General features: G+C 41.4%; 1 protein-coding gene across 1 annotated transcript in view; it reads right to left on the bottom strand.

The window, feature by feature from the left end:
• The window catches only part of ECHDC1 (ethylmalonyl-CoA decarboxylase 1), a 53,182-nt gene extending 50,192 nt beyond the window's left edge, over positions 1 to 2,990 (bottom strand). The window contains exon 1 of the mRNA XM_070795820.1: positions 2,698 to 2,990. Coding sequence (XP_070651921.1) covers positions 2,698 to 2,707 — 10 coding nt within the window. The 5' untranslated portion in view covers positions 2,708 to 2,990. The remainder of the gene's footprint in view (positions 1 to 2,697) is intronic.
• Positions 2,991 to 26,475: the final 23,485 nt, after the last annotated feature.

Raw genomic sequence — 26,475 nt, 5'->3', positions numbered from 1 at the left:
CCCAATGAGCCAGCTCTTGGCAGCAGGTAGCCAAAGTAACTCTTTGGTCAAATATTTTTCCTATCCTTACATGTCTGGCTACTCCTCTTCAAACTAATGTTTTCAATTTTCTTCCACTTTTCTGGTTTGAAATCAGTAAGAAAAAAAAGACTGCTCTTGAATTTCCTTAGAACAGTCTATACCAGGTCCTCCTCACGACCTGGAAGGTAACCAAACTTCAAGGACTTGAAACTTGAGTACACATCTCACAGCTAAAGAAGACTGCACCTGACAGCTGGTCCTGTACAAACACTGCTGCTGCTGCTGCTAAGTCACTGCAGTCATGTCCAACTCTGTGTGACCCCATAGACGGCAGCCCACCAGGCTCCCCCGTCCCTGGGATTCTCCAGGCAAGAACACCAGAGTGGGCTGCCATTTCCTTCTCCAATGCATGAAAGTGAAAAGTGAAAGTGAAGTCGCTCAAGTGGTGCCCGACCCTCAGCGACCCCATGGACTGCAGCCTACCAGGCTCCTCCATCCACAGGATTTTCCAGGCAGGAGTACTGGAGTGGGGTGCCATTGCCTTCTCCAGTACAAACACTGGAAACGCCTAAATCAAACTGACTAGGAAAAGAAGCAGCTAATAACTGAGGCAGACAGCTTTCCAAAGATGACCTGACCAGGCTTGTATACCCGTTTAGTCACTGTTGCTTTTCTCTTTCACGGAAAGACAACACCCTTTCTCTCTTTCACGGAAAGACAACACCCAACATACCTACTGGTATTTCTCAAATTATAGTGAAAGGGGACAACTTCTTCTTTTGATTATGGCTTTTCAGAATCTCCATGACAAATTAATCTTTTCACTTGCCAGTTTTTTTGTTTGTTTGTTTTTCTTTTTTGAGTTAGAAGGTTCAGAATTCACTTAAGTTTTTCTTTGTCTGGACTATTAACTATTCTGGATTCTTACCTAGATTCATGGCTTCTGAATTTGCAACCTTACGGCCTGTATTATTGGGTAATACATTTGGTTCTAAACAGTTCTTTTGAAATAACAATACTATTTTAATGGCCTTCCCAGGTGGTGTTAGTAATAAAGAACCTGCCAGTGAAGGAGATGTAAGAAATGTGGGTTAGATCCCTGGGTCGGGAGGATCCCCTGGAGGAGGGCATGGCAACCCACTCCACTATTCTTGTCAGAACAATCATATAGACAGAAGAACCTGGCAGGCTACAGTCCATAGGGTCACAAAGAGTCAGAGACAACTCAAACGAATTAGTATGCATGCATGGTCACCTTGAGTGGGAACTTCCAGGAAGCATACCTGACTCCAGGTTTGGCTCAGTAGGAAGAGCCTTTTTTCCCTTGGGTCTGAGTAAATGTCAAACAAAACATGATTAGAGAAGCAGAAACTCAATTGCATAGAAGAATCAGAGAGAAAGACCACTTCCAACAGAGTCACCTGACACTCCCCCTTTCCCAACATGATTTCTTCTATCGGCTACTCTCAGGCTTAAGGTCTTTGTTTAGAACCATCACACAATTTGGTTCTAAACTTCTAACTCTGTATAACTATTTTAAGTTCTGTATTTTGTTGCCTGTCAAATCTTTGTACAACCAGTTTGTCCAACAAGATGAGGCCTGCTCCACATTTCAAAATGATCAGAACGATCTCAAACGATTTAAGATCTTAAGATCGCAATTTCTCCCTCCTACTCCTCCTTGGTAGGTTTTCTCAATAGGTTTCCAATCGGTGCATTTTCCCGCCAAGGTGGGGCACAACACCCAGCAAGAAGTCCTTCTTGGCACCGAAGGACAAAGGCCACTGAAACTAGAAAACCTGCCTCTTCATCAGCGATGCTTTCAGAAAAAAGTAGAAAACGTCAAACTGAATTAAAAAAAAAAAATCATTTAAAATAGTTGGAAGGACACACTACCAAAGAAGGCATCAATTACTCCTTGTTAATAACATACTCCAACAAGAGAGCATCACTCACAGACCCACTGGAAGGGAACATTTCCTGTGTACCTAGCTACTTAGCCTATGAGAAACCATCACTACCTGAACTCTCACCTCAACCCAGGGACTTTCTTCAAAACAACTCCTTTCAACTTCCTCCTTCTTCTCTTTAACATAATGGGCCTCTCCTTTGTTGAACTTACCTATGGCTTTTGCTATAGTTCGCTTGTCCCAACTCCAATTCCTTGGCTACACCCAAATAAGCCCATTTTGCTGGTAAAAGAACTGGATATTTTATTTTTATCTTGAAAGCTTCATGCCTTCCACTTTATTCTGCAGTTCTCCAAAAGGAGGCTGCCCACTTCATGGCAGTGTGAACTTAAATGTATCACCTAAAGTATCTTCTTTCGTCTTTTTTTTTTTTTTAACACTACTGAGAAAGATTGAGGGCAAGGGGAGAAAGCCGCGGACAGAGGATGAGATGGTTGGATGGCATCACAAACTCAATGGACGTGAGATTGTGCAAACTCAGTTAGATACTCAAGGACCGGGAAGCCTGGTGTGCTGCAGCTCACAGGGTCCCAGAGAGTCTGACACGACTTGGCCACTGAACAACAACAACTGAGTACAGGAATAAGAAAGTATTCAGCATTTGAATGAAATTTAAATAAATTCAGCACTGAAATCATGCGTCTTTATCCTTTTGAAAATGTCAACATCAGCTATTTCTTCACCTTCACAGGAAAGTTCCACTGACCTTTTCCCATCACCTTCCCTCAAAGGGCTCTGCGTCGCTCTGCACAGGATACCTGCGCCCCGCACAGGGCAGTGGGCCTGCGCATGGCCTCATACGGACAGCGCCGCCGAAGCCCCGCGGGTCGTCGTCTGGAATTCTAGTGAAGAAGCGCTAAAGTCCATTACACAGTGACTGCTAGGGTTCGCCAAGACACGCTCCTTAAAGTGCAGCTCCCGCAGCCACAGGGACCTGAAGACAGCACTGGCGACGACATCCCCTTCCCCTTCTTCTGCGCCCCTCTTCCGCCCCGTTGCGCCCTTCTTCCGCCCCGACGTGCCCCTCTTCCGGTCCGTCCGGCTTCCCTTCCGCTTTTCCACTCCGTCCCGGCCGCGCCGGCCGCCCTCTCTCTGGCCCGCTGCTTCCAGGTTCCTATGTTAAATGTCTGCTCCTTCTCTGGGCGTCTGGGTTTTCCGCTCCTCTGCGGGCACCCCAGACCCAGGAGCCCCGGACGCGGAGCGCCCCGCTCTCTGCCAGGTGCCTGCAGGTGCTCATGTAGTAAGCGATCTCGGAAAGCGGGTCTCTGGGCCCGAGCTTCGCTATGCAGGGCTGGGGCCCCTAAGCTCTGAAATCCTGCAGTCCTGCTTTTTTTCAGGCTTCCATGTAAACGTGGAGAAGAAAGACAGTCCAGGAGAATTTCCAAAGGGGAGGGGAGAGAAGTTACCAAGGCTGTACCTTTTCTTTTTTTAATTTAAATTTATTTATTTTAATTGGAGGCTAATTATTTTACAATATTGTATTGGTTTTGCCATACATCAACATGAATCCGCCACGGGGGTACACGTGTTCCCCATCCTGAACCCCCCTCCCACCTCCCTCCCGGTACCATCCCTCTGGGTCATCCCAGTTCACCAGCCCCAAGCATCCTGTAACCTGCATTGAACCTGTACTGGAGATTCATTTCTTATATGATATTATACATGTTTCAGTGCCATTCTCCCAAATCATCCCAACCTTTCCCTCTCCCACAGAGTCTAAAAGACTGTTATATTTTATTCCATTGATCTATATTTCTGTCTTTGTGCCAGTACCATACTGTCTTGATAACTGTGGCTTTGTAGTAGAGCCTGAAGTCAGGTAGGTTGATTCCTCCAGTTCCATTCTTCTTTCTCAAGATCACTTTGGCTATTCGAGCCCAGAGATAAATCCACGCACATATGGACACCTTATCTTTGACAAAGGAGGCAAGAATATACAATGGATTAAAGACAATCTCTTTAACAAGTGGTGCTGGGAAATCTGGTCAACCACTTGTAAAAGAATGAAACTAGAACACTTTCTAACACCATACACAAAAATAAACTCAAAATGGATTAAAGATCTCAACGTAAGACCAGAAACTATAAAACTCCTAGAGGAGAACATAGGCAAAACACTCTCTGACACACATCACAGCAGGATCCTCTATGACCCACCTCCCAGAATATTGGAAATAAAATAAAAAATAAACAAATGGGACCTAATTAACCTTAAAAGCTTCTGCACATCAAAGGAAACTATTAGCAAGGTGAAAAGACAGCCTTCAGAATGGGAGAAAATAATAGCAAATGAAGCAACCGACAAACAACTAATCTCAAAAATATACAAGCAACTCCTACAGCTCAACTCCAGAAAAATAAACGACCCAATCAAAAAATGGGCCAAAGAACTAAATAGACATTTCTCCAAAGAAGACATACAGATGGCTAACAAACACATGAAAAGATGCTCAACATCACTCATTATCAGAGAAATGCAAATCAAAACCACTATGAGGTACCATTTCACACCAGTCAGAATGGCTGCGATCCAAAAGTCTACAAATAATAAATGCTGGAGAGGGTGTGGAGAAAAGGGAACCCTCTTACACTGTTGGTGGGAATGCAAACTAGTACAGCCACTATGAGGAACAGTGTGGAGATTCCTTAAAAAACTGGTAATAGAACTGCCTATGATCCAGCAATCCCACTGCTGGGCATACACACTGAGGAAACCAGAAGGGAAAGAGACACATGTACCCCAATGTTCATCGCAGCACTCTTTATAATAGCCAGGACATGGAAGCAACCTAGATGTCCATCAGCAGATGAATGGATAAGAAAGCTGTGGTACATATACACAATGGAGTATTACTCAGCCATTAAAAAGAATACATTTGAATCAGTTCTAATGAGGTGGATGAAACTGGAGCCTATTATACAGAGTGAAGTAAGCCAGAAGGAAAAACATAAATACAGTATACTAACACATATATATGGAATTTAGAAAGATGGTAACAATAACCCAGTGTACGAGACAGCAAAAGAGACACTGATGTATAGAACAGTCTTATGGACTCTATGGGAGAGGGAGAGGGTGGGAAGATTTGGGAGAATGACATTGAAACATGTAAAATATCATGTAAGAAACGAGTTGCCAGTCCAGGTTCGATGCACGATACTGGATGCTTGGGGCTAGTGCACTGGGACGACCCAGAGGGATGGTATGGGGAGGGAGGAGGGAGGAGGATTCAGGATGGGGAACACATGTATACCTGTGGCGGATTCATTTTGATATTTGGCAAAACTAATACAATTATGTAAAGTTTAAAAATAAAATAAAATTAAAAAAATAAAAATAAAAGACTGTTATATACATCTGTGTCTCTTTTGCTGTCTCACATACAGGGTTATCATTACCATCTTTCTAAATTCCATATATATGCGTTAGTATACTGTATTACGCGGTATGGTAGTTTGAGTATTCTTTGGCATTGCCTTTCTTTGGGATTGGCATGAAAACTGACTTTTTCCAGTCCTGTGGCCACTGCTGAGTTTTCCAAATTTGCTGGCATACTGAGTGCAGCACTTTCACAGCATCATCTTTCAGGATTTGCAATAGCTCAACTGGAATTCCATCACCTCCCCTAGCTTTGTGGGTAGTGATGCTTTCTAAGGCCCACTTGACTTCACATTCCAGGATGTCTGGCTCTAGGTCAGTGGTCACACCATCGTGATTATCTGGGTCATGAAGATCTTTTTTGTACAGTTCTTCTGTGTATTCTTGCCATCTCTTCTTAATATTGTCTGCTTCTATTAGGTCCATACCATTTCTGTCCTTTATTAAGCCCATCTTTGCATGAAATGTTCCTTTGGTATCTCTGATTTTCTTGAAGAGATCCCTAGTCTTTCCCATTCTGTTGTTTTCCTCTATTTCTTTGCATTGATTGCCGAAGAAGGCTTTCTTATCTCTTCTTGCTATTCTTTTGAACTCTGCATTCAGATGCTTATATCTTTCCTTTTCTCCTTTGCTTTTCACTTCTCTTCTTTTCACAGCTATTTTGTAAGGCCTCCCCAGACAGCCATTTTGCTTTTTTGCATTTCTTTTCCATGGGGATGGTCTTGATCCCTGTCTCCTGTACAAGGTCACGAACCTCATTCCATAGTTCATCAGGCACTCTATCTATCATATCTAGGCCCTTAAATCTATTTCTCACTTCCACTGTATAATCATAAGGGATTTGATTTAGGTCATACCTGAATGGTCTAGTGGTTTTCCCTACTTTCTTCAATTTCAGTCTGAATTTGGCAATAAGGAGTTCATGATCTGAGCCACAGTCAGCTCCTGGTCTTGTTTTTGCTGACTGTATAGAGCTTCTCCATCTTTGGCTGCAAAGAATATAATCAATCTGATTTCAGTGTTGACCATCTGGTGATGTCCATGTGTAGCGTCTTCTCTTGTGTTGTTGGAAGAGGTTGTCTGTTATGACCAGTGCATTTTCTTGGCAAAACTCTATTAGTCTTTGCCCTGCTTCATTCCGTATTCCAAGGCCAAATTTGACTGTTACTCCAGGTGTTTCTTGATTTCCTACTTTTGCATTCCAGTCCCCTGTAATGAAAAGGACATCTTTTGGGGGTGTTAGTTCTAAAAGGTCTTGTAGGTCTTCATAGAACCGTTCAACTTCAGCTTCTTCAGCATTACTCGTTGGGGCAGAGACTTGGATTACTGTGATATTGAATGGTTTGCCTTGGAAATGAACAGAGATCATTCTGTCGTTTTTGAGCTTGCATCCAAGTACTGCATTTCGGACTCTTTTGATGACCATGATGGCCACTCCATTTCTTCTGAGGGATTCCTGCCCGCAGTAGTAGATACAATGGTCATCTGAGTTAAATTCACCCATTCTAGTCCATTTCAGTTCGCTGATTCCTAGAATGTCAACATTCACTCTTGCCATCTCTTGTTTGACCACTTCCAATTTGCCTTGATTCATGGACCTAACATTCCAGGTTCCTATGCAATATAGCTCTTTACAGCATCGGACCTTGCTTCTATCACCAGTCACATCCACAGTTGGGTATTGTTTTTGCTTTGGCTCCATCCCTTCATTCATTCTGGAGTTATTTCTCCACTGATCTCCAGTAGCATATTGGGTACCTACTGACCTGGGGAGTTTCTCTTTCAGTATCCTATCATTTTGCCTTTTCATACTCTTCATGGGGTTCTCAAGGCAAGAATACTGAAGTGGTTTGCCATTCCCTTCTCCAGTGGACCACATTCTGTCAAATCTCTCCACCATCACCCCCCCCCCCCCCGTCTTGGTTTGCCCCACGGGCATGGCTTAGTTTCATTGAGTTAGACAAGGCTGTGGTCCTAGTGTGATTAGATTGACTAGTTTTCAGTGAGTATGGTTTCAGTGTGTTTGCCCTCTGATGCCCTCTTGCAACACCTACCATCTTACTTGGGTTTCTCTTACCTTGAGCATGGGGTAGCTCCTCTGGTCGCTGCCCCTGGCCTCAGGCATGGGGGCGTGGGGTGGTTCCTTCCGGCCGCCGCCCCGACCTTGGACGCAGGCTAGCTCCTCTCGGCTGTTCCTGCGCTGTCGCAGTCTGGTACTCTCGGCCGCTGCCCCTGACCTCGGACGTGGGGTAACTCCTCTTGGCCGCTGCCCTTCAGGCATAGGGTCCTCCCAGCTTCTGCCCCTGACCTCGGACGTGGGGTGGCTCCTCTTGGCCGCGCTATGGCGTGCCATGTTGCAGCCGCCTGCGCTCTTGCACTCATCTCACACGCTAGTAAAGTAATGCTCAAAATTCTCCAAGCCAGGCTTCAGCAATATGTGAACCGTGAACTTCCTGATGTTCAAGCTGGTTTTAGAAAAGGCAGAGGAACCAGAGATCAAATTGCCAACATCTGCTGGATCATCAAAAAAGCAAGAGAGTTCCAGAAAAACATCTATTTCTGCTTTATTGACTATGCCAAAGCCTTTGACTGTGTGGATCACAATAAACTGGAAAATTCTGAAACAGATGGGAATACCAGACCACCTGATCTGCCTCTTGAGAAATTTGTATGCAGGTCAGGAAGCAACAGTTAGAACTGGACATGAAACAACAGACTGGTTCCAAATAGGAAAAGGAGTTCGTCAAGGCTGTATATTATCACCCTATTTATTTAACTTATATGCAGAGTACATCATGAGAAACGTTGGACTGGAAGAAACACAAACTGGAATCAAGATTGCCAGGAGAAATATCAGTAACCTCAGATATGCAGATGACACCACCCTTATGGCAGAAAGTGAAGAGGAACTCAAAAGCCTCTTGATAAAAGTGAAAGTGGAGACTCAAAAAGTTGGCTTAAAGCTCAACATTCAGAAAACGAAGATCATGGCCTCCAGTCCCACCACTTCATGGGAAATAGATGGGGAAAGAGTGGAAACAGTGTCAGACTTTATTTTTCTGGGCTCCAAAATCACTACAGATGGTGACTGCAGCCATGAAATTAAAAGACACTTACTCCTTGGAAGGAAAGTTATGACCAACCTAGATAGCATATTCAAAAGCAGAGACATTACTTTGCCAACAAAGGTTCATCTAGTCAAGGCTATGGTTTTTCTTGTGGTCATGTATGGATGTGAGAGTTGGACTGTGAGGAAGGCTGAGCGCCGAAGAATTGATGCTTTTGAACTGTGGTGTTGGAGAAGACTCTTGAGAGTCCCTTGGACTGCAAGGAGATCCAACCAGTCCATTCTAAAGGAGATCAGCCCTGGGATTTCTTTGGAAGGAATGATGCTAAAGCTGAAACTCCAGTACTTTGGCCACCTCATGCAAAGAGTTGACTCATTGGAAAAGACTCTGATGCTAGGGGGGACTGGGGGCAGGAGGAAAAGGGGACGAGAGAGGATGAGATGGCTGGATGGCATCACTGACTCGATGGATGTGAGTCTGAGTGAACTCCGGGAGTTGGTGATGGACAGGGAGGCCTGGCGTGCTGCAATTCTTGGGGTCACAAAGAGTCGGACATGATTGAGTGACTGATCTGATCTGATCTGATACTGTATTAGTGTTTTCCTTTCTGGCTTACTTCACTCTGTGTAATAGGCTCCAGTTTCATCCACCTCATTAGAACTGATTCAAATGTATTCTTTTTAATTGCTGAGTAATACTCCATTGTGTATATGTACCACAGCTTTCTATCCATTCATTTGCTGATGGACATCTAGGTTGCTTCCATGTCCTGGCTATTATAAGCAGTGCTGCAATGAACATTGGGGTTCACGTGTCTCTTTCAATTCTGGTTTCCTCGGTGTGTATGCCCAGCAGTGGGATTGCTGGGTCATAAGGCAGTTCTATTACCAGTTTTTTAAGGAATCTCCACACTGTTCTCCATAGTGGCTGTACTAGTGTACCTTCTTAAACATCTTTTCTGCGTTCTTGAGCAGAGAGAGGTTTTTTTGTCGTTGATTTGTTAAAGACAGCATATATACCACATGTGATAGGAACATTGTGTGTGTGTGTGTGTGTGTGTGTGTGTATGTGTGTGTGTGTGTGTATCTGTCTGTCTCTCTGTCTGTGTGTGTGTCTGTACTAGACAGTCATGTCCAACTCTGTGACCCCGTGGACTGTAGCCCGCCAGGCTCCTCTGTCCATCTAATTCTCTAGGCAAGAATACTGGAATCCATTGCCATTCCCTTCAGGGCATCTTCTGGACCCAGGGGATCAAACCTGAGTCTCCTGCATTGAAGGAAGATTTTTTATTGTCTGAGCCACCAGGAAGCTTCATTATACTGCTCAGTTCAGTTCAGTCACTCAGTCCTCTCTGACTCTTGGCAACCCCATGGATTGCAGCACGCCAGGCCTCCCTGTCCATCACCAACTCCCAGATCTTACTCAAACTCATGTCCATTGAGTCAGTGATGTCATCCAACAATCTCATCCTCTGTCCTCTCCTTCTCTTCCTGCTTTCAACCTTTCCCAGCATCAGGGTCTTTACCAATGAGTTCTTTGCACCAAGTAGCCAAAGTATTAGAGTTTCAGCTTCAGCATCAGTCCTAACAATGAATATTCAGGACTGATTTCTTTTAGGATGGACTAGTTGGATCTCCTTGCTATCCAAGGGACTCTCAAGAGTCTTTTCCAACACCACAGTTCAAAAGAATCAATTCTTCAGCACTCAGCCTTCTTTATAATGCAACTGTCATATCCATACATGACTACTGGAAAAACCATAGCTTTGACTAGATGGACCTTTGTTGACAAAACAATGTCTCTGCTTTTAAATATGCTGTCTGGGGTGGTCATAGCTTTTCTTCCAAGAAGTAAGCGTCTTTTAATTCCATGGCTCCAGTCACCATCTGCAGTGATTTTGGAGCCCCCCCAAAATAGTCTGCCACTGTTTCCACAGTTTCCCCATCTATTTGCCGTGAAGTGATGGGATGCCATGATCTTCGTTTTCTGGATGTTGAGTTTTAAGCCAACATTTTCACTCTCATCATTTACTTTCATCAAGAGGCTCTTTAGTTCTTCTTCGCTTTCTGCCATGGGTGTGGTGTCATCTGCATATCTGAGGTTATTGATATTCCTCCGGGCAATCTTGATTCCAGCTTGTGCTTCGTCCAGCCCAGCGTTTCTCAAGATGTACTCTGCATATAAGTTAAATAAGTAGGGTGACAATATACAACCTTGACAAACTCTTTTCCCAATTTTGAACCAGTCTGTTGTTCCATATCCAGTTCTAACTGTTGCTTCCTGACCTGCATACAGATTTCTCAGGAGGCAGGTCAGGTGGTCTAGTATTCCCATCTCTTTCAGAATTTTCCACAGTTTGTGGTGATGCACACAGTCAAAGGCTTTGGCATAGTCAATAAGGCAGAAGTTGATGTTTTTCTGGAACTCTCTTGCTTTTTTTGATGATCCAACGGATGTTGGCAGTTTGTATACTGCTCAACAAGCTTACAGTTATTTGCCAATCAGAGATGCTTTGAAAGGTGGCTGAAAGGAGGCTTATGTTTCTCCAGGAATGGGATTTGGGATTGTTTTGTCAAAGAAGATGGATGGATGTGATGTCATGTATGGATGTGAGACTTGGACTATAAAAGAAAGCTGAGTGTCAAAGAATTGATGCTTTTGAACTGTGGTGTTGGATAAGACTCTTGAGAGTCCCTTGGACAGCAAGGAGATCCAACCAGTCCATCCTAAAGGAGATCAGTCCTGAATATTCATTGGAAAGACTGATGTTGAAGCTGAAACTCCAATACTTTGATCACCTGATGTGAAGAACTGACTCATTGGAAAAGACCCTGATGCTGGGAAAGATTGAAGGCAGGAGGAGAAGAGGAAGACATAGGATAAGATAGTTGGATGGCATCACAGATTAGATGGACATGACATGGTTTTGAGTAAGCTCTGGGAGTTGGTGATGGACAGGGAAGCCTAGTGTGCCGCAGTTCATGGGGTCACAAAGAGTCTGGCATGACTAAGCAACTGAACTGTCAAGGAGGAGGAACTGAAGGTGGGTCTCAGTAAATACAGGGTTGATAAACAAGATGTGTACAATAAGGAGGAAGTGGCAAACAAGATTGAACCAATAGGAAGAAGTTCTTATTGGAAGTATTTCATTTCTATTTAATATGATTGGATCATTTCATGTCTCTTCCTTGGTTCTTATCACAACAGAGATTTTGGAATGACAGACTAAAGAGCTTGAAGCAATAAACAAGTCACAGTACAGTTCAACTCAAACAGACCGATCTTTCCTCAGACCTTTCCTAAGACATGAGCAGAGCAGGCCAACTCTGAAGGAGTCATAGTCTTCGTACTCCCTCTTGGCATCCCCCTTTTCATACTTCCCGTAGCCTCCTTTTGGTTGTGCCCTATGCAAAATAGAGCTTATATCCACCACCAGTCAAGAAAGGAGATGCAGATGGGCATATATTCAAGGCCAATTGACAATTTCAAGTTATATAACAACAGGTTCAGTTGTGTATGTCTTCCCATAATTTAGTCTGTTCTAATCAGATGTGTATATGTATAGATTATTTATGAGCCCTTAATTGGCTCCTGGCTGCCTATAGTTCCTTGAGGAAGCCCCTGTGGTTAGTTTGTATCCTCTGTGTGCTTAGGGCACCTGTGCAGGAGTTGGAAAAGTCTCTGTGATTATTTTTGTAGCATATCTGTGAGCTCTCCTGAGAGTACCTGGGTGGAATTTAAAGGTCAGCTTGTATCCCTTTCCGCTAGGCCACCTCTCCTTGCTCATGAGTAAATTCCTATCTAGCAATATGAAATGGGGGGGGGGGGGGGGGCTTCCCCAGTGGTTCAACAGTAAAAGAATCTGCCTGCAATGCAGGAGATGCAGGAGGCATGTGTTTGATCCCTGGGTTGGGAAGATCTCCTGAAGGAGGAAATGACAACCCACTCCAATATTCTTGCCTGGAAAATCCCATGGACAGAGGAACCTGGCAGACTACAGTCCATGGGGCTCACAAAGAGACATGACTGAGCACACACTTGTAAATATGAAATGGGCAACTTGGACCATTACACACTGTTGAACAAAATATTCACTTGATTTAAAGGTGATTCAGGAGCACTAACTAGTTTGCATAATGAATGGGAGTAACTAGATGTCTGGTTTGTGTCATGAATTTGTATAGGACATGTGGTATTGCACCAGCTTTGTGTATTAATACAGGATATTGCATTTTTCCAAGGTTGGCAGCTTCAGCAGCTTGTGTAGATCCCTGATAGCATCTTTCTTTCTTAACGCATCTCATTTAAGGATGAGTCTATCCGATATCTTATCTTTTCTGTGAGTATTTGGTTACTTGCCAGTTCTCAAAGAATTTAGCGTCAAATTGAGGAGATAAAATATGTAAAGTTTCATACATGTATTAATATATATGGTTATAAAATTATATACATAATCAAAAGGGGTCCAAAGCACTTAGGAGTTTGGCCAGTTGTGCTGGCAACAAGTGAAGATCATGGGAAGTAGCACAGATGACACATAAGCATTTCAGCTCTGTAACTAATATGCTAAGAGATCAGCCAGCATTTCTTTTCTCTTATTATGCTTCACACCCAGAAGTTCCTCTTCACCCACAGATATAAGCATGTAATTGGAAAAGATGAGAATCTGCAGTGACATGTCAGTGGTGTGATGCAGTGACACTCAGGGATTGAACCTGGGTGTTCTGTATTGCAGGGAGATTCATCACCAACTAAGCCACCAGGTAATTAGCCTTGATAAATTGGGATCTACTTTGAGTCTAAACCACAGAAAAGAATTTAAGTGTCCTGAAAGGACAGGAAGGTGGGAGCTGGGAAGGCTGACTCCAGGATATCTGATATTTGCTTCTCATATCCTGTAGGATAAAGCTTTCTATTCCAAGACCTAGTCTTTCTCATTCTTTTGTTTTCCAGTAGTGTTCTGTTTGCTCATACCGTTTCAGTGTATCTTTACATATAACTTAGTGTAAATATACCTTTCATAACAATAACCTTTGTTCCAAACCACAAACTGAAAAACTAATGCTCTGTAATATTACCATGTCAGTGCCTCAGTTCAGTTCAGTTCAGTTGCTCAGCCGTGTCCAACTCTTTGCGACCTCATGGACTGCAGCATGCTAGGCTTCCCTGTCCATCACCGACTCCTTGAGCTTGCTCAAACTTGTGTCCATCGAGTCAGTGATGCCATTCAACCATCTCATCCTGTCATCCCCTTCTCTTCCTGCCTTCCCCTTCTCCTCCTGCCTTCAATCTTTCCCAGAATCAGGATCTTTTCCAATGAGTCAGTTCTTCACATCAGGTGGCCAAAGTCAGTGCCTAGTCCACGTTTAACTGCTGGCTTAATCTGCAAATATTAGTTTGTTATTTCTTTTATTGTTTCCTGCTGCTGCTTGTGCTGCTGCTGCTGCTGCTAAGTCGCTTCAGTCATGTCCGACTCTGTGCGACCCCATAGACAGCAGCCCATCAGGCTTCCCAGTCGTCTGAGTTTTCATAAAATACCTATCCAGTTATTCTTATCCCCCTTCACTTGACTTGCTGTTAAACTGCCTTTCTTCCTTTTACTCCATCTCATGTTCTGCAGTCAAGACTTTTGAGTGTCTACTCTTCTGAAAGATTCGCTCAAAATAGCTTTCACTCTTGAGGCACATAAAATTTTCTTTTCTATGTCACGCTTAATTACTTTCTGTGTGTGTGTTTACAACAATCCCAGAAGACTTTTTGAAACCTTAAAAAGCATTTTGACCCAATTTTATATCTGAATAGTCACCATTCATCCCTTTCTAACGAGTCTGAATGTCCAAGAGAAGCCCAATTGAGAAATAAATGTAGATATTTTTATCAAATATGAGGGGCATCAATTGGTTATAACTTCTGTTACTTTGCCATTTTCTGCTCTCCTCTTTCTTGACCATGCTTTTCCCTCTCCCTCTCTCTCATTCGGACACTTCATCGCTCCCAAGATAGCAAGAGATATTCCCTTGTATTCTCCCATCTATTTTTAACAGTGTAATTCTCTGCTGGCTTTAGAAAAAAAAAGTAACTATTTTTTCTGCTTAGGAATAAAATGTTACTGTGCACATAAGACAAATTTTAAAAAGCAACAAAAACATTCCCTAGTCACATCACACAGTGAAAATTGCCAATGTATGAGCATATTCTAAAAATATAAATTAATATATTCTATAGATAGCAACATCTATACCTGATGGACATATATATATACACACATACAGATGTATAAAAGAATATTTTTCAGCCATAGGAATGAAAGGAGTCATTCCACTTGCTACAATATGGATGGATCTTGAAGGATATGGTAAGTGAAATGTTAGACAAAAAAGATAAATACTGCATAAAATCACTTATTTGTAAAATATAAAAAAGTCAAACTCATGGAAACTGATACTAGAAAGGTGGTTACCAGGGGTTGGGGGATGGGGAAAATGAGAAGATATTAGTCAAAATATACAAAATTTAAATAATGTAGGATGACTAAATCCTGGAGATCTAACATATAGCATGATGACTGTGTTGCATAGTTGAAATTTGCTAAAAGAGTAGATATTATGTGTTCTCACCACACACACAAACACACACACACACAAGGTAACTGTGAAGTGATTTAGAATGGTTCTCTTCAGTCGTTCAGTTGTGTCTGACTCTCTGAGACCCCATGGACTGCAGCACAATAGACGTCCCTGTCCATCACCAACTCCCTAAGCTTGCTCAAACTCATTTTCATCCAGTCAGTGATGCCATCTAACCATCTCATCCTCTGTCATCCCCTTCTGTTTCTGCCTTCAATCTTTCTCAGCATCAGTGAGTCAGTTCTTTGCATCAAATGGCCAAAGTGGAGTTTCAGCTTCAGGATCAGTCCTTCCAATGAATATTCAGGACCGATCTCCTTTAGGATGGACTGGTTGGATCTCCTTGCAGTTCAAGGGACTCTCAAGAGACTTCTCCAACACCACAGTTCAAAAGCATCAATTCTTCAGTACTCAGCTTTCTTTATGGTCCAATTCTTCACATCCATTCATGACTACTGGAAAAAACATAGCTTTGACAGACCTTTGCTGGCAAAGTAATGTCTGTGCTTTTAAATATGCTGTCTAGGTTGGTCATAGCTTTTCTTCCAAGGAGCAAGTGTCTTTTAATTTCATTGCTGCAGTCACCAACTGCAGTGATTTTGGAGCCTCCCAAAATTAAGTCTATCACTGTTTCCATTGTTCCCCCATCTATTTCCCATGAAGTGATGGGACCAGATGCCATGATCTTCATTTTCTGAATGTTGAGTTTTAAGCCAACTTTTTCACTCTCTTCTTTTACTTTCATCAAGAGGCTCTTTAGTTCTTCTTCACTTTCTGCCATAAGTGTGGTGTCATCTGCATACCTGAGGTTATTGATATTCCTCCTGGCAATCTTGATTCCAGCTTGTGCTTCATCCAGCCCAGCATTTCTCATGATATACTCTGCGTATAAGTTAAATAAGCAGGGTTACAATATACAACCTTGACAACTCCTTTCCCAATTTGGAACCAGTCTATTGTTTGTTCCATGTCCAATCCTAACTGTTACTTCTTGACCTGCTTACAGATTTCTCAGGAGGGAGGTCAGGTGGTCTGGTATTCCCATATCTTTCAGAATTTTCCACAGTTTGTCGTGATCCACACATTCAAAGGCTTTGGCATAGTCAATAAAGCAGAAGTAGATGTTTTTCTGGAACTCTCTTACTTTTCTGATGATCCAAAGGATGTTGGCAATCTGACCTCTGGTTCCTCTACCTTTTCTAAATCCAGCTTGAACATCTGGAAGTACACGGTTCACATACTGTTGAAGCCTGGCTTGGAGAATTTTGAGCATTACTTTACTAGCATGTGAGTTAAGTGCAATTGTGCAGTAGTTTGAACGTTCTTTAGCATTGCCTTTCTTTGGAATTGAAATGAAAACTGACATTTTTCAGTCCCATGGCCACTGCTGAGTTTTCCAAATTTGCTGGCATATTGGGTGCAGCACTTTTACAGCATCATCTTTAAGGATTTGAAATAGCTCAACTGGAATTCTATCACCTCTGCTAGCTTTTTTGTAGTGATGCTTCCTAAGGCTCACTTGACTTCACATTCCAGGATGTCTGCCTCTAGGTGAGTAATCACACCATCATGGTTATCTGGATCATTAAGATCTTTTTTGTATAGTTCTTCTGTGTATTCTTGCCACCTCTTCTTAAAATCTGCTACTTCTGTTAGGTCCACACCATTTCTGTACTTTATCGAGCCCATCTTTGCATGAAATATTTCCTTGATATCTCTAATTTTCTTGAAGTGATCTCTAGTCTTTCCCATTCTATTGTTTTCCTCTATTTCTTTGCACTGATCATTGAGGAAGGCTTTTTTCTCTGTCCGTGCTATTCTTTGGAACTCTGCATTCAAATGGGTATATCTTTCCTTTTCTCCTTTGCCTTTTGCTTCTCTTTTTTTCTCAGCTATTTGTAAGGCCTTTAGACAACCATTTTGGCTTTTCGCATTTCTTTTTCTTGGAGATGGTCTTGACCCCTGCCTCCTGTACAATGTCACAAACCTCCTTCCATAGTTCTTCAGGCACTCTATCGGATCTAATCCCTTGAATCTCTTTGTCAGTTCCATTGTATAATCATAAGGGATTTGATTTAAGTCATACCTGAATGAAGTAATAGATAAGTTAATTAGCTTGACTGTGGCAATCATATCACAATGTATACATATATCAAAACATCACATTATGTACTTTAAGTATATAGAATTTTATTTGTCAATATACTTCCACAAATCTGGGGACAGAGAAGGAAGTGGGGTAATATTGAATTATTACTGTTGAATTTGTGTTTTTCTAAGTCTATTTCCCCCTTCAGTTTTGTGAATTTTTCCTGCAGTTTTGGCTCTAATTTTAGATAAACATGGTTACAAATGTTCTATCTAAGAATGACACTGTTATCATTTTTAAAAATCCCTCTTTGTCTCTTGTAATATTTTTTCTGAAAGTCCAATTTGCCTTATATTAGAATAAGCAGTCTAGGTTTCTTGTTATTGTTTACATGATACATATTTTCCATCTTTTTACCTTCAACTTATTTGTACCTGAAAGTCTAAATTTGTCTGTTCTAGCAGCATATATTTGGTTGTTGCTTTTTTAAATCAGTGTCACAATCTCTGCCTTTTATTGGATTGTTTCATTTACTCACATTTAATGCTATTATTGATATATTTGATTTACATTTGTCATTTTACCTTTTGTTTTCTGTCTCATGTCTTTTTTTTCTTCATTTTTCTTTCACTTCTTAGTTTTACATTCATGAATGTTTTTCTCTTGTCACATTTTTTTCCCGCTTACAATTTTTTCATTATTTGGGGATTATTTTCTTAATGGTCATTCTAGGATCTGCCATATGCATCTTACCTTATCAGAATCTTCTTCAGATTTATAGTAACTTCATTCCAGTAATGTATAGAAATGTTATTCCTATGTAGTCCTTTTTTTATGCCTTTTGGTTCCATAATTATTACATATTTCATCTACAAATGTTACACACCCCTATCACGTTGTTATACATGTTAATTTACATAGTTGTATATCTTTTAAAGAAACAGAGAGAAGAACAAATATATACTTATAGCACTTATTATATAAACCATGTTTATCATTTATGGCTGTCTTCAAAATTTGAGCTTTATTCCAGTGTGGCTTTGCTCCCACCTATCTCCTCTGTGCTGTCATTGGCAAATGTTACATTTCTATATGCTATAGACCTACTTATGACTGTGTGGATCACAATAAACTGTGGAAAATTCTAAAGAGATGGGAATACCAGACCACCTGACCTGCCTCTTGAGAAACCTATATGCAGGTCAGGAAGCAACAGTTAGAACTGGATATGGAACAACAGACTGCTTCCAAATAGGAAAAGGAGTACGTCAAGACTGTATATTGTCACCCTGCTTATTTAACCTCTATGCAGAGTACATCATGAGAAATGCTGGGCTGGAAGAAGCACAAGCTGGAATCAAGATTGCCAGGAGAAATATCAATAACCTCAGATATGCAGATGACACCACCCTTATGGCAGAAAGTGAAGAGGAACTAAAAAGCCTCTTGATAAAAGTGAAAGAGGAGATTGAAAAAGTTGGCTTAAAGCTCAACATTCAGAAAACGAAGATCATGGCATCTGGTCCCATCACTTCATGGGAAATAGATGGGGAAACAGTGGAAAGTGTCAGACTTTATTTTGGGGGGGATCCAAAATCTCTGCAAATGGTGACTGCAGCCATGAAATTAAAAGACGCTTACTCCTTGGAAGGAAAGTTATGACCAACCTAGATAGCATATTCAAAAGCAGAGACATTACTTTGCCAACAAAGGTTCATCTAGTCAAGGCTATGGTTTTTTCCAGTAGTCATGTATGGATGTGAAAGTTGGACTGTGAAGAAAGCTGAGCACCGAAGAATTGATGCTTTTGAACTGTGGTGTTGGAGAAGACTCTTGAGAGTCCCTTGGACTGCAAGGAGATGCAACCAGTCCATTCTGAAGGAGATCAGCCCTGGGATTTCTTTGGAAGGAATGATGCTAAAGCTGAAACTCCAGTACTTTGGCCACCTCATGCGAAGAGTTGACTCATTGGAAAAGACTCTGATGCTGGGAGGGATTGGGGGCAGGAGGAGAAGGAGACAACAGAGGATGAGATGGCTGGATGGCATCACCGACTCCATGGACATGAGTTTGAGTGAACTCCGGGAGTTGGTGATGGACAGGGAGGCCCGGCGTGCTGCGATTCATGGGGTCACAAAGAGTCGGACACGAGTGAGCAACTGAACTGAACTGAACTGAACTGATACACATGTTGTTTTACATAATTGCTTTTTAAGTCAACTAGGAGAAGAAAGGAGAAGCAATACAGATTCAATGTTTTTTTCCTTACCTAATTATCCTTACCAGTATCTTTTACTTTTCTTTTATTTTTTATATGATTTCTAAGTACTGTCTGAGGTCACTTGTTTTCAGGCTGAAGAAGTTCTTCTAGTATTTCATGTTAGTTGGATGGACTTCCAATGAATCTTTTTCAGTTTTTGTTAATCTGGCATTGTGTTTATTAGAGCTCCATTGTGCTGCTTTCAAATTTTTCCCTTTAGACAAAAATATCTGAACATTTAACTGCCATGTTTCTGGGTAATCTCTCTTTGAGTTTTTCCAACTTGCAGTTTGTTGAGGCTCCTGGATAATTTTTTAATGAAATATAATAAATTGTTATGATTTCTTTGAATACATTTTTGTAGTTTTGTTTGCTTGCTTCTTTCCCTCCTTTCCATGCTCTGGCAATCCTATTACATGTATGCTGGTGAGCTCAGTGGTGTTATGCACTTCTCTTAGGCTCTGTTCATTTTTCCTTCATTCTTCTTGTCCCCTCTGTTTTTTTCAGATTGCATAATCTCTGTCAACCTTTATTTTTATTTGCTGCTTTTTCCTTCAGCCAGTTCAGTTCTGCATTTGAGCCCTGTAGTGATTTTTCTTTCTTTTGGTTATTGTATTTTCAATTTTAGAATTTCTCTTGCTTTTTTGTAATTTCTTCTCATTTTAGATATTCTCTCTTTGATGAGGTATCATAATACTGTACCTTCCTTTAATTCCTTAGGCATGATGATGTCCTTTGATTCTTTGAAGGTATTTGTGATAGTTGCTTTGAAGTCTTTACAGTTGTCAACATTTGGGCCCCTTCAAATAAAGTTTCTGTTGTCTGCTTTAAAAAAAAAATGTATGTGTCACACTTTACAGTTTCTTTGCATGTCTCATTATTTTAAAATTTACATTTTAGTCTTAAATTCTATTTATTTATTTATTTATTTTTGTCAATGTGGTGTGGCATGTGGGACTTTAGTTCCCTGACCAGGGATCAAACCTGTGTCCCTGCATTGGAAGCATAGAGTCTTAACCACTGGACTGCCAGGGAAGTCCCGAACTTTACATTTAGACAATATACTGTAGCAACTCTGCATATGATTCGCCCCCACCCATTTGGTGCTTTTCATTGTTTGCCTGTTTATTTCTTTAGCTACTGGTGCTACTATTTTAGTTTGGAGACTCTAATATTGTCTGGAGATGGTACTGCAAACAATTCCTGGGATAATAGTGGTTTTAGCAGGGCTCTCTTTGACTGTCTCTTTCCCTGATCACACTCAGATGTCAGACTCCTTTAATTTCTGGCTGATCTGCGGTATTTTTCTATAATGCCCTTGGGCATAAGTTGTGCCACAGTTAGATACAGTTAAATCCAGGCCTCATTACAAGGGTAATGTATGAAGCCAGCGTATGAAGATTGCTCTGACCCCAAGAGTGATTTCCTTAGGTAACTTTTCCCCTGTTTCCCTCTAACAAACTTGTTGGTCAATCTTTTAGCTCGTCTTTCTCACTCCCAACAAACAGCTCCACTATTTCTAAGAGCACACTTAGGTTCAACCTTTGCCTGCACTCTGATTCATATAAAGTTAGTCCATTTGGTAGAGCTTCAGAACTTTCTGTTCTAAAGGCCTACTTGTCCTCCCGAGGAGAAAATAAATCTCTGAGCCATGGAACAAAGGCTGGGGACTTCTCTACGTACTTCTCTTCCTTTAGGAGGAGGGTGCAAGGTGTATGCAGCAGCCTCTGGTCCCCTTGACTTGCCTCGCCTGTAGTAGAACTCTCACTTCCACAGGAGCTAGCATGGGAGAAATCAAGGTCCTAATCTTTTCAGCCTACCATGCTTGTAGTAGAGCCTCTGATCTATGAGTTGAGGCTAGGTGAAAGAAGACAGCCTGTGACCTCTATTGCAGTCACCTGGAATTTAACGTCTAAAAAGGGTAGCTGGGGTGTTTGATAAACACTGGCAGCCTGTCCCTTGCATAGCACTAAAGATGAGAGGGAACTGTATATTCTTGGCTGCATTTGTCTGGAATGAAGTTTCTTTCATGCTGAGCTGGAACAGAGGAAGGGACAGAGGAATAGGTTGTGATTCAAATGGCCCAGATTCTCAATGTTCTTATTGCACTTAGTAGTTTTCTTGAATAAATGTTTCTTTATTTGTTGCATGTCCTTATGCCAATTTCCACACACATTAAATGGTTGTCTTTTAAAAACAGTTTTTTACTAATTATGCTTATTTGATTGGGGAATGGGCCCGTAGAACTCATGCTGCCATCCTAGAAGTGGGAGTCCTAAAATTGGTTACCTTTGAGAGACCAGTTTTCATTAAGGTTGGAAGAAACAGTGCAACTGATTAAAAACTCAAAGGATGATAATGAAGTGAAAGCAAAGGCTAGAAACTACTCTTTTAGATGTTTTGGTGCAGGTAGAGTGAAGTGACTTAGCAACAGCAGCAGCAGCAGAGTAGCTATAGGGCTTCCCAGGTGGCACTAGTGGTAAAGAGTCACCTGCCAAAGTAGGAGACACAGGTTCGATCCCTGGGTTGCAAAGATCCCCTGGAGGAGGGCACAGCAACCCACTCCAGTATTCTTGCCTGCAGAATCCCATGGGCAGAGGAGCCTCATGGGCTACAGTCCATAGGGTCGCAAAGAGTCGGACACAACTAAAGCAACTTAGCTTACACACACACAGGGTTGCTAGAAAATCATAGACAAGAAATGGTCTTTAAGGTCACCTTGGGAAATATGATTCTGAGTCTACAAGAAATGAATTAAAAGGTTCCTGGAACTGAGATGAAAATTAAGAATCCATATGATTTAGAATCATCTTTGACATACAGGAGCATCAAGCATTCTAAGGGAAAGAAGAGTATGAGCCTGGCAGTTATCAAGATTTTTGACCTGATTTTGTATGTTGACAGAAGGTTAGAGTTTAAGGATTTAAAAGCACTGGGAAAAACAGGTCAGAGTTAAAATCTGCATGCATGAAAAAAGGGCAGAGTTGAAATGTGCTTGCATGAAATTAGGCTAAATATAAAAGTAAGAGAAGTCAAAGGGGCTCTAATGTACTAAAAGAATACAGAAGGGGAAAGGAAACCAGAGGTCTTGAAGAGTAGTGGCAACAAATATGAGAAGAAGGAAAGATTAGATAGAAGTGGAGCCTTGGGATTTAATCTTCAATGTGGAGCAATTTAGATCTGTAAGACTGTGACAGAGGTGAAGTGGAGACAGGTTTCGCAACTGTGGAGACTGAGAAATTGTAAGACTCAGTTGCAAGGAGATTTTCTGATGCATCATTTAGAGATGTATATAATGGCAGGCCTGAGAAGGAAATGGCAACCCACTCCAGTATTGTTGCCTGGGAAATCTCATGGACAGAGGAGCCTGGCGGGCTACAGTCCATGGGGTCACAAAAAGTCGGACACGACTGAGCACTCAAACACACAAACATAATGACAGGAGATGGTTCACTGCCAGTGATGATTACTGTAGACAAACTAAAGGGTGGGAAGAAGCTAGGAGCAATGGTGTTTCCCCATCTCCTGGCCCATGGTTTCATAATCGGTGGCAGTTGTGCTTCCTAATGAGACTCCAGCTTCCAGGAGGCCTTGGCCTTGGCCCCTGTGTTCTCATAATGCCACCTCTGCCTTTATGTCCCTTCAGACTGAAGTGGGAGAAGAATGGGTTCTTATTGTTCCAGCCTCTGACTTGATAGCCTCATAGTTCTCTGTTGGGCTTCTCAGTTTGTCATCACCTTTATCACCATTCCTTTGCAATAAATTCCCACTGTTTTAAATACTCAAGGGGTTTTTGTTTTCCTGATGAGCTCTTTACACATACCCAATATACTTTGTACTCCATGACAAAGTTCAGTGTGCTTGTGATTATATATTTAATAAATGTATTCTTAGCCAAACTCTGAGGGCAGAGATCATGGCTGTCTCCTTTAGCTCTGCATTGCTGTGATCACCAGATGAGAGGTGCTTGATAATTATTTGTTGAATGAACGGATAGATAAGATGTGTGGTAGTTTTTCGCTCCTGAAAGTTTCTCAGTCACCTCTTCATTTCTTATTCTTGCCTTGGAAGAATAAGATAAACTGCTAACAGACAAAGCAAAGCTATACTTGATGGCATGTCCTCATATCTTTCCAGCACCTAGAAAAGTCAGTTTGTTCAAAAATCAAATAACATCTGCCCAAATAATTAAAATGAGAGTGGATTACTTGAATGTACCAAAGGGAAAAAGAAAAAGTTTATGAAAGTCACTCAAGAAGCTGATCGAGAGAAAGCTTAACCTGATATAGCTTTATAGGACCTAAGGAAAACCAAGTGAGCACTGAACTAGTTTTATTTTAACATGGAACTTAGCTCTTTCTGTCATTTTTACCTGTCAAATGATTTGAATTTGATTGAGTCACACCAGTGATTCAAACAGTTGGAAATGATATTACTATTTACCAAATTTAGTAGGAAAGAGAGGAAGAATTTATTTTAAAATTTCATAAATCTTAAAAGATATGTTACTTTGTCAGAGTTCAAAGTCACATGTGGTCTCTCCAGAAGTACAATGTGAGCAGTGCTTCTGGGTTCTTCAAGGATCCCAGGATCCTCTCTCCTCCCTTTTCCATTGTTACAGGGGCAGCAGGAGGGCCTCACGGTGCGAGAAAGAAAGGAGATGCGACTCAGTCTTCTGCTGGCCACGATTGTGAAAAAGGCAGCCTGTTCCTACAAAAATTAAGTGGGAGAAAGTGAAGCAATACTGAGTAAGCCACAATCATTTGGTGAGCATCAACAAACAATGAGCTGGAAATGATCTCTTTGTTTAAAGAAACTGCACAACATTAAATATCCTTCTGGAATCCAAATTCTCTTCTGTCAGGAATATATCTAAAATGCTACTCTGGGATGTTCTTATGCTCAATTTAGGGTAAGGGGGAAAAATACTTCCAGCTGTTGTCTAAATTTAAAATACAGACACATCTTCTTTTACTGTGCTTCACCTCTATTACACATAGAAAATACTGTGTTTTCATACAAATTGAAAGGTGGTGGCATCCCTGTGTGAAGCAAGTCTGTAGGCACCATTTCCAAATAGCCTTTGCTCACCTGGTGTCCCTGTATCACATTTTGTTAATTCTCACAATATTTCCAACTTATTAATTATTATTATTATTATTATTATATTTGTTATGGGGTTCTATGATAAGAAATCTCTAGTCACTGCAAAATAATTCACTAAAAGTATTTTTAGGAAATGAAGTATTTTTAAATTAAAGTATGTACATTTTTTTCAGGAAATGCTTTTACACACTTAAAAGACTGCAAGTACAGAGTAAACATAACTTTTATATGTGCTGGGAAACCACAAATACATGTAACTCATTTTATTGAGACATTTACTTTATTGTGGTGGCCAGAAACAACACTATAGTATTTCCAAGGTATGCTTATATACACACAAAATTGAAATAGGTGAGCTGTATATAGCCCAGAGAATAGCAGACCCATAGCATAGCACACGCAAAAAGCCCTCATGTGGCACCTTTTAGAACAGGAGGGATGAGGCAGTTGAAGGACAGTCAAAAAAAAGTATTTAATATTATGTAGTGTTATTTGCAGTGGCACCCCACTCCAGTACTCTTGCCTGGAAAATCCCATGGATGGAGGAGCCTGGTAGGCTGCAATCCATGGGGTCTCCAAGAGTCGGACACGACTGAGAAACTTCACTTTTCACTTTCATGCAATGAAGAAGGAAATGGCAACCCACTCGAGTGTTCTTGCCTGGAGAATCCCAGGGACCGGGGAACCTGGTGGGCTGCCGTCTATGGGGTCGCACAGAGTCGGGCATGACTGAAGCGATTTAGCAGCGGTGGCAGTAGCAGCAGCAGTGTTATTAAAGTTGTCTTTTAAAGAGAGTGTCCAGTACATATTTACCATAATATAACAACCAGACAAATATGAACAGATTTAAAGTGTTGAAGTAATGTAATAACTCCTGGCTCTGTTTTGGACTTCTCTGGTGGCTCAGATTGTAAAGCCTCTGCCTACAATGCAGGAGACCTGGATTTGATCCCTGGGTCAGGAAGAATCCTCTGGAGAAGGAAATGGCAACCCACTCCAGTATTCATGCCTGGAAAATCCCATGGACGGAGGAGCCTGGTAGGCTACAGTCCATGGGGTCGCAAAGAGTCAGACATGACTGAGCGACTTCACTTTCACTTTCACTGTTTTGACTTACAAAGTCATCAAAAAACTTTTGAATACCCAGAACATGATAGATGATGGCAATTCAGGTTCTTTTTAGTTAGAATGTATATTTAAGAGTGGGCATGTGTGCATGTGTGTGTGTATACACACTTACAAGGTGAGTATCTTACAGATAAATGCAAGTGGGTAAGTTACAGGATAAATTCACACTGGTGGGTTCATGAAGCTAAATGACAACACAATCAAAGTTGCTGAGATTTCTGTGACCCTTTTAACCTTAGGACTTTCTCACAGAGTGCTTGTAGGGATACAGTGAAATACAGTCTGTAAAAATACCTTGTGAATTGGAGTTTCTTTCCAAGTGTTATGAGCTACAAATGTAGTAAAGAAAATTGATTTTTAAGGACAAATTACTCCAAGGTAGGAAATCATGGAAAACTAAAAATTGGGGGTGCCATGTGACCCAAGTCTTGAGAGATTTGTAATATTTTACTAGGCTTGGAGAGAAAGGGATTTCAAAGGTTGGAGAGAAAGGAATTTTGAACAGGAAGGAAACAGCGTGTGCAAAGATATGGAAGTATGCAACCGTGTGGTTCACGCAGCAAGCTGGAAATAAGGCTCTATAGTCAAAGTGGGGATAATAACAGACACTTCAAGGCCTACTTAGCTGCCTGCATTTCTCTATTTTCTGGATTACAATTGTTGAGAATTTTAGTGGTGGGTTGAATAATTGACCCTCTTCTTCATCTCTGTATTCAACCCCTTGCTATTTCCCAAAAGTGGAAGCTAAGTTTGCATTTCTTACCCCTTCCTATCCTTCTGCTATGGGGATCTGCCTCCAAACACAGCCCTTCTGCCCTCCTCCTTCTT

The sequence above is a fragment of the Bos indicus genome, chromosome 9 (genome assembly GCF_029378745.1).
Source record: "Bos indicus isolate NIAB-ARS_2022 breed Sahiwal x Tharparkar chromosome 9, NIAB-ARS_B.indTharparkar_mat_pri_1.0, whole genome shotgun sequence".
In the NCBI taxonomy this organism is placed as follows: Eukaryota; Metazoa; Chordata; class Mammalia; order Artiodactyla; family Bovidae; genus Bos; species Bos indicus.
The sequence above is the reverse complement of the archived record's forward strand: the minus strand, read 5'-3'. Positions and strand labels throughout refer to the sequence as shown.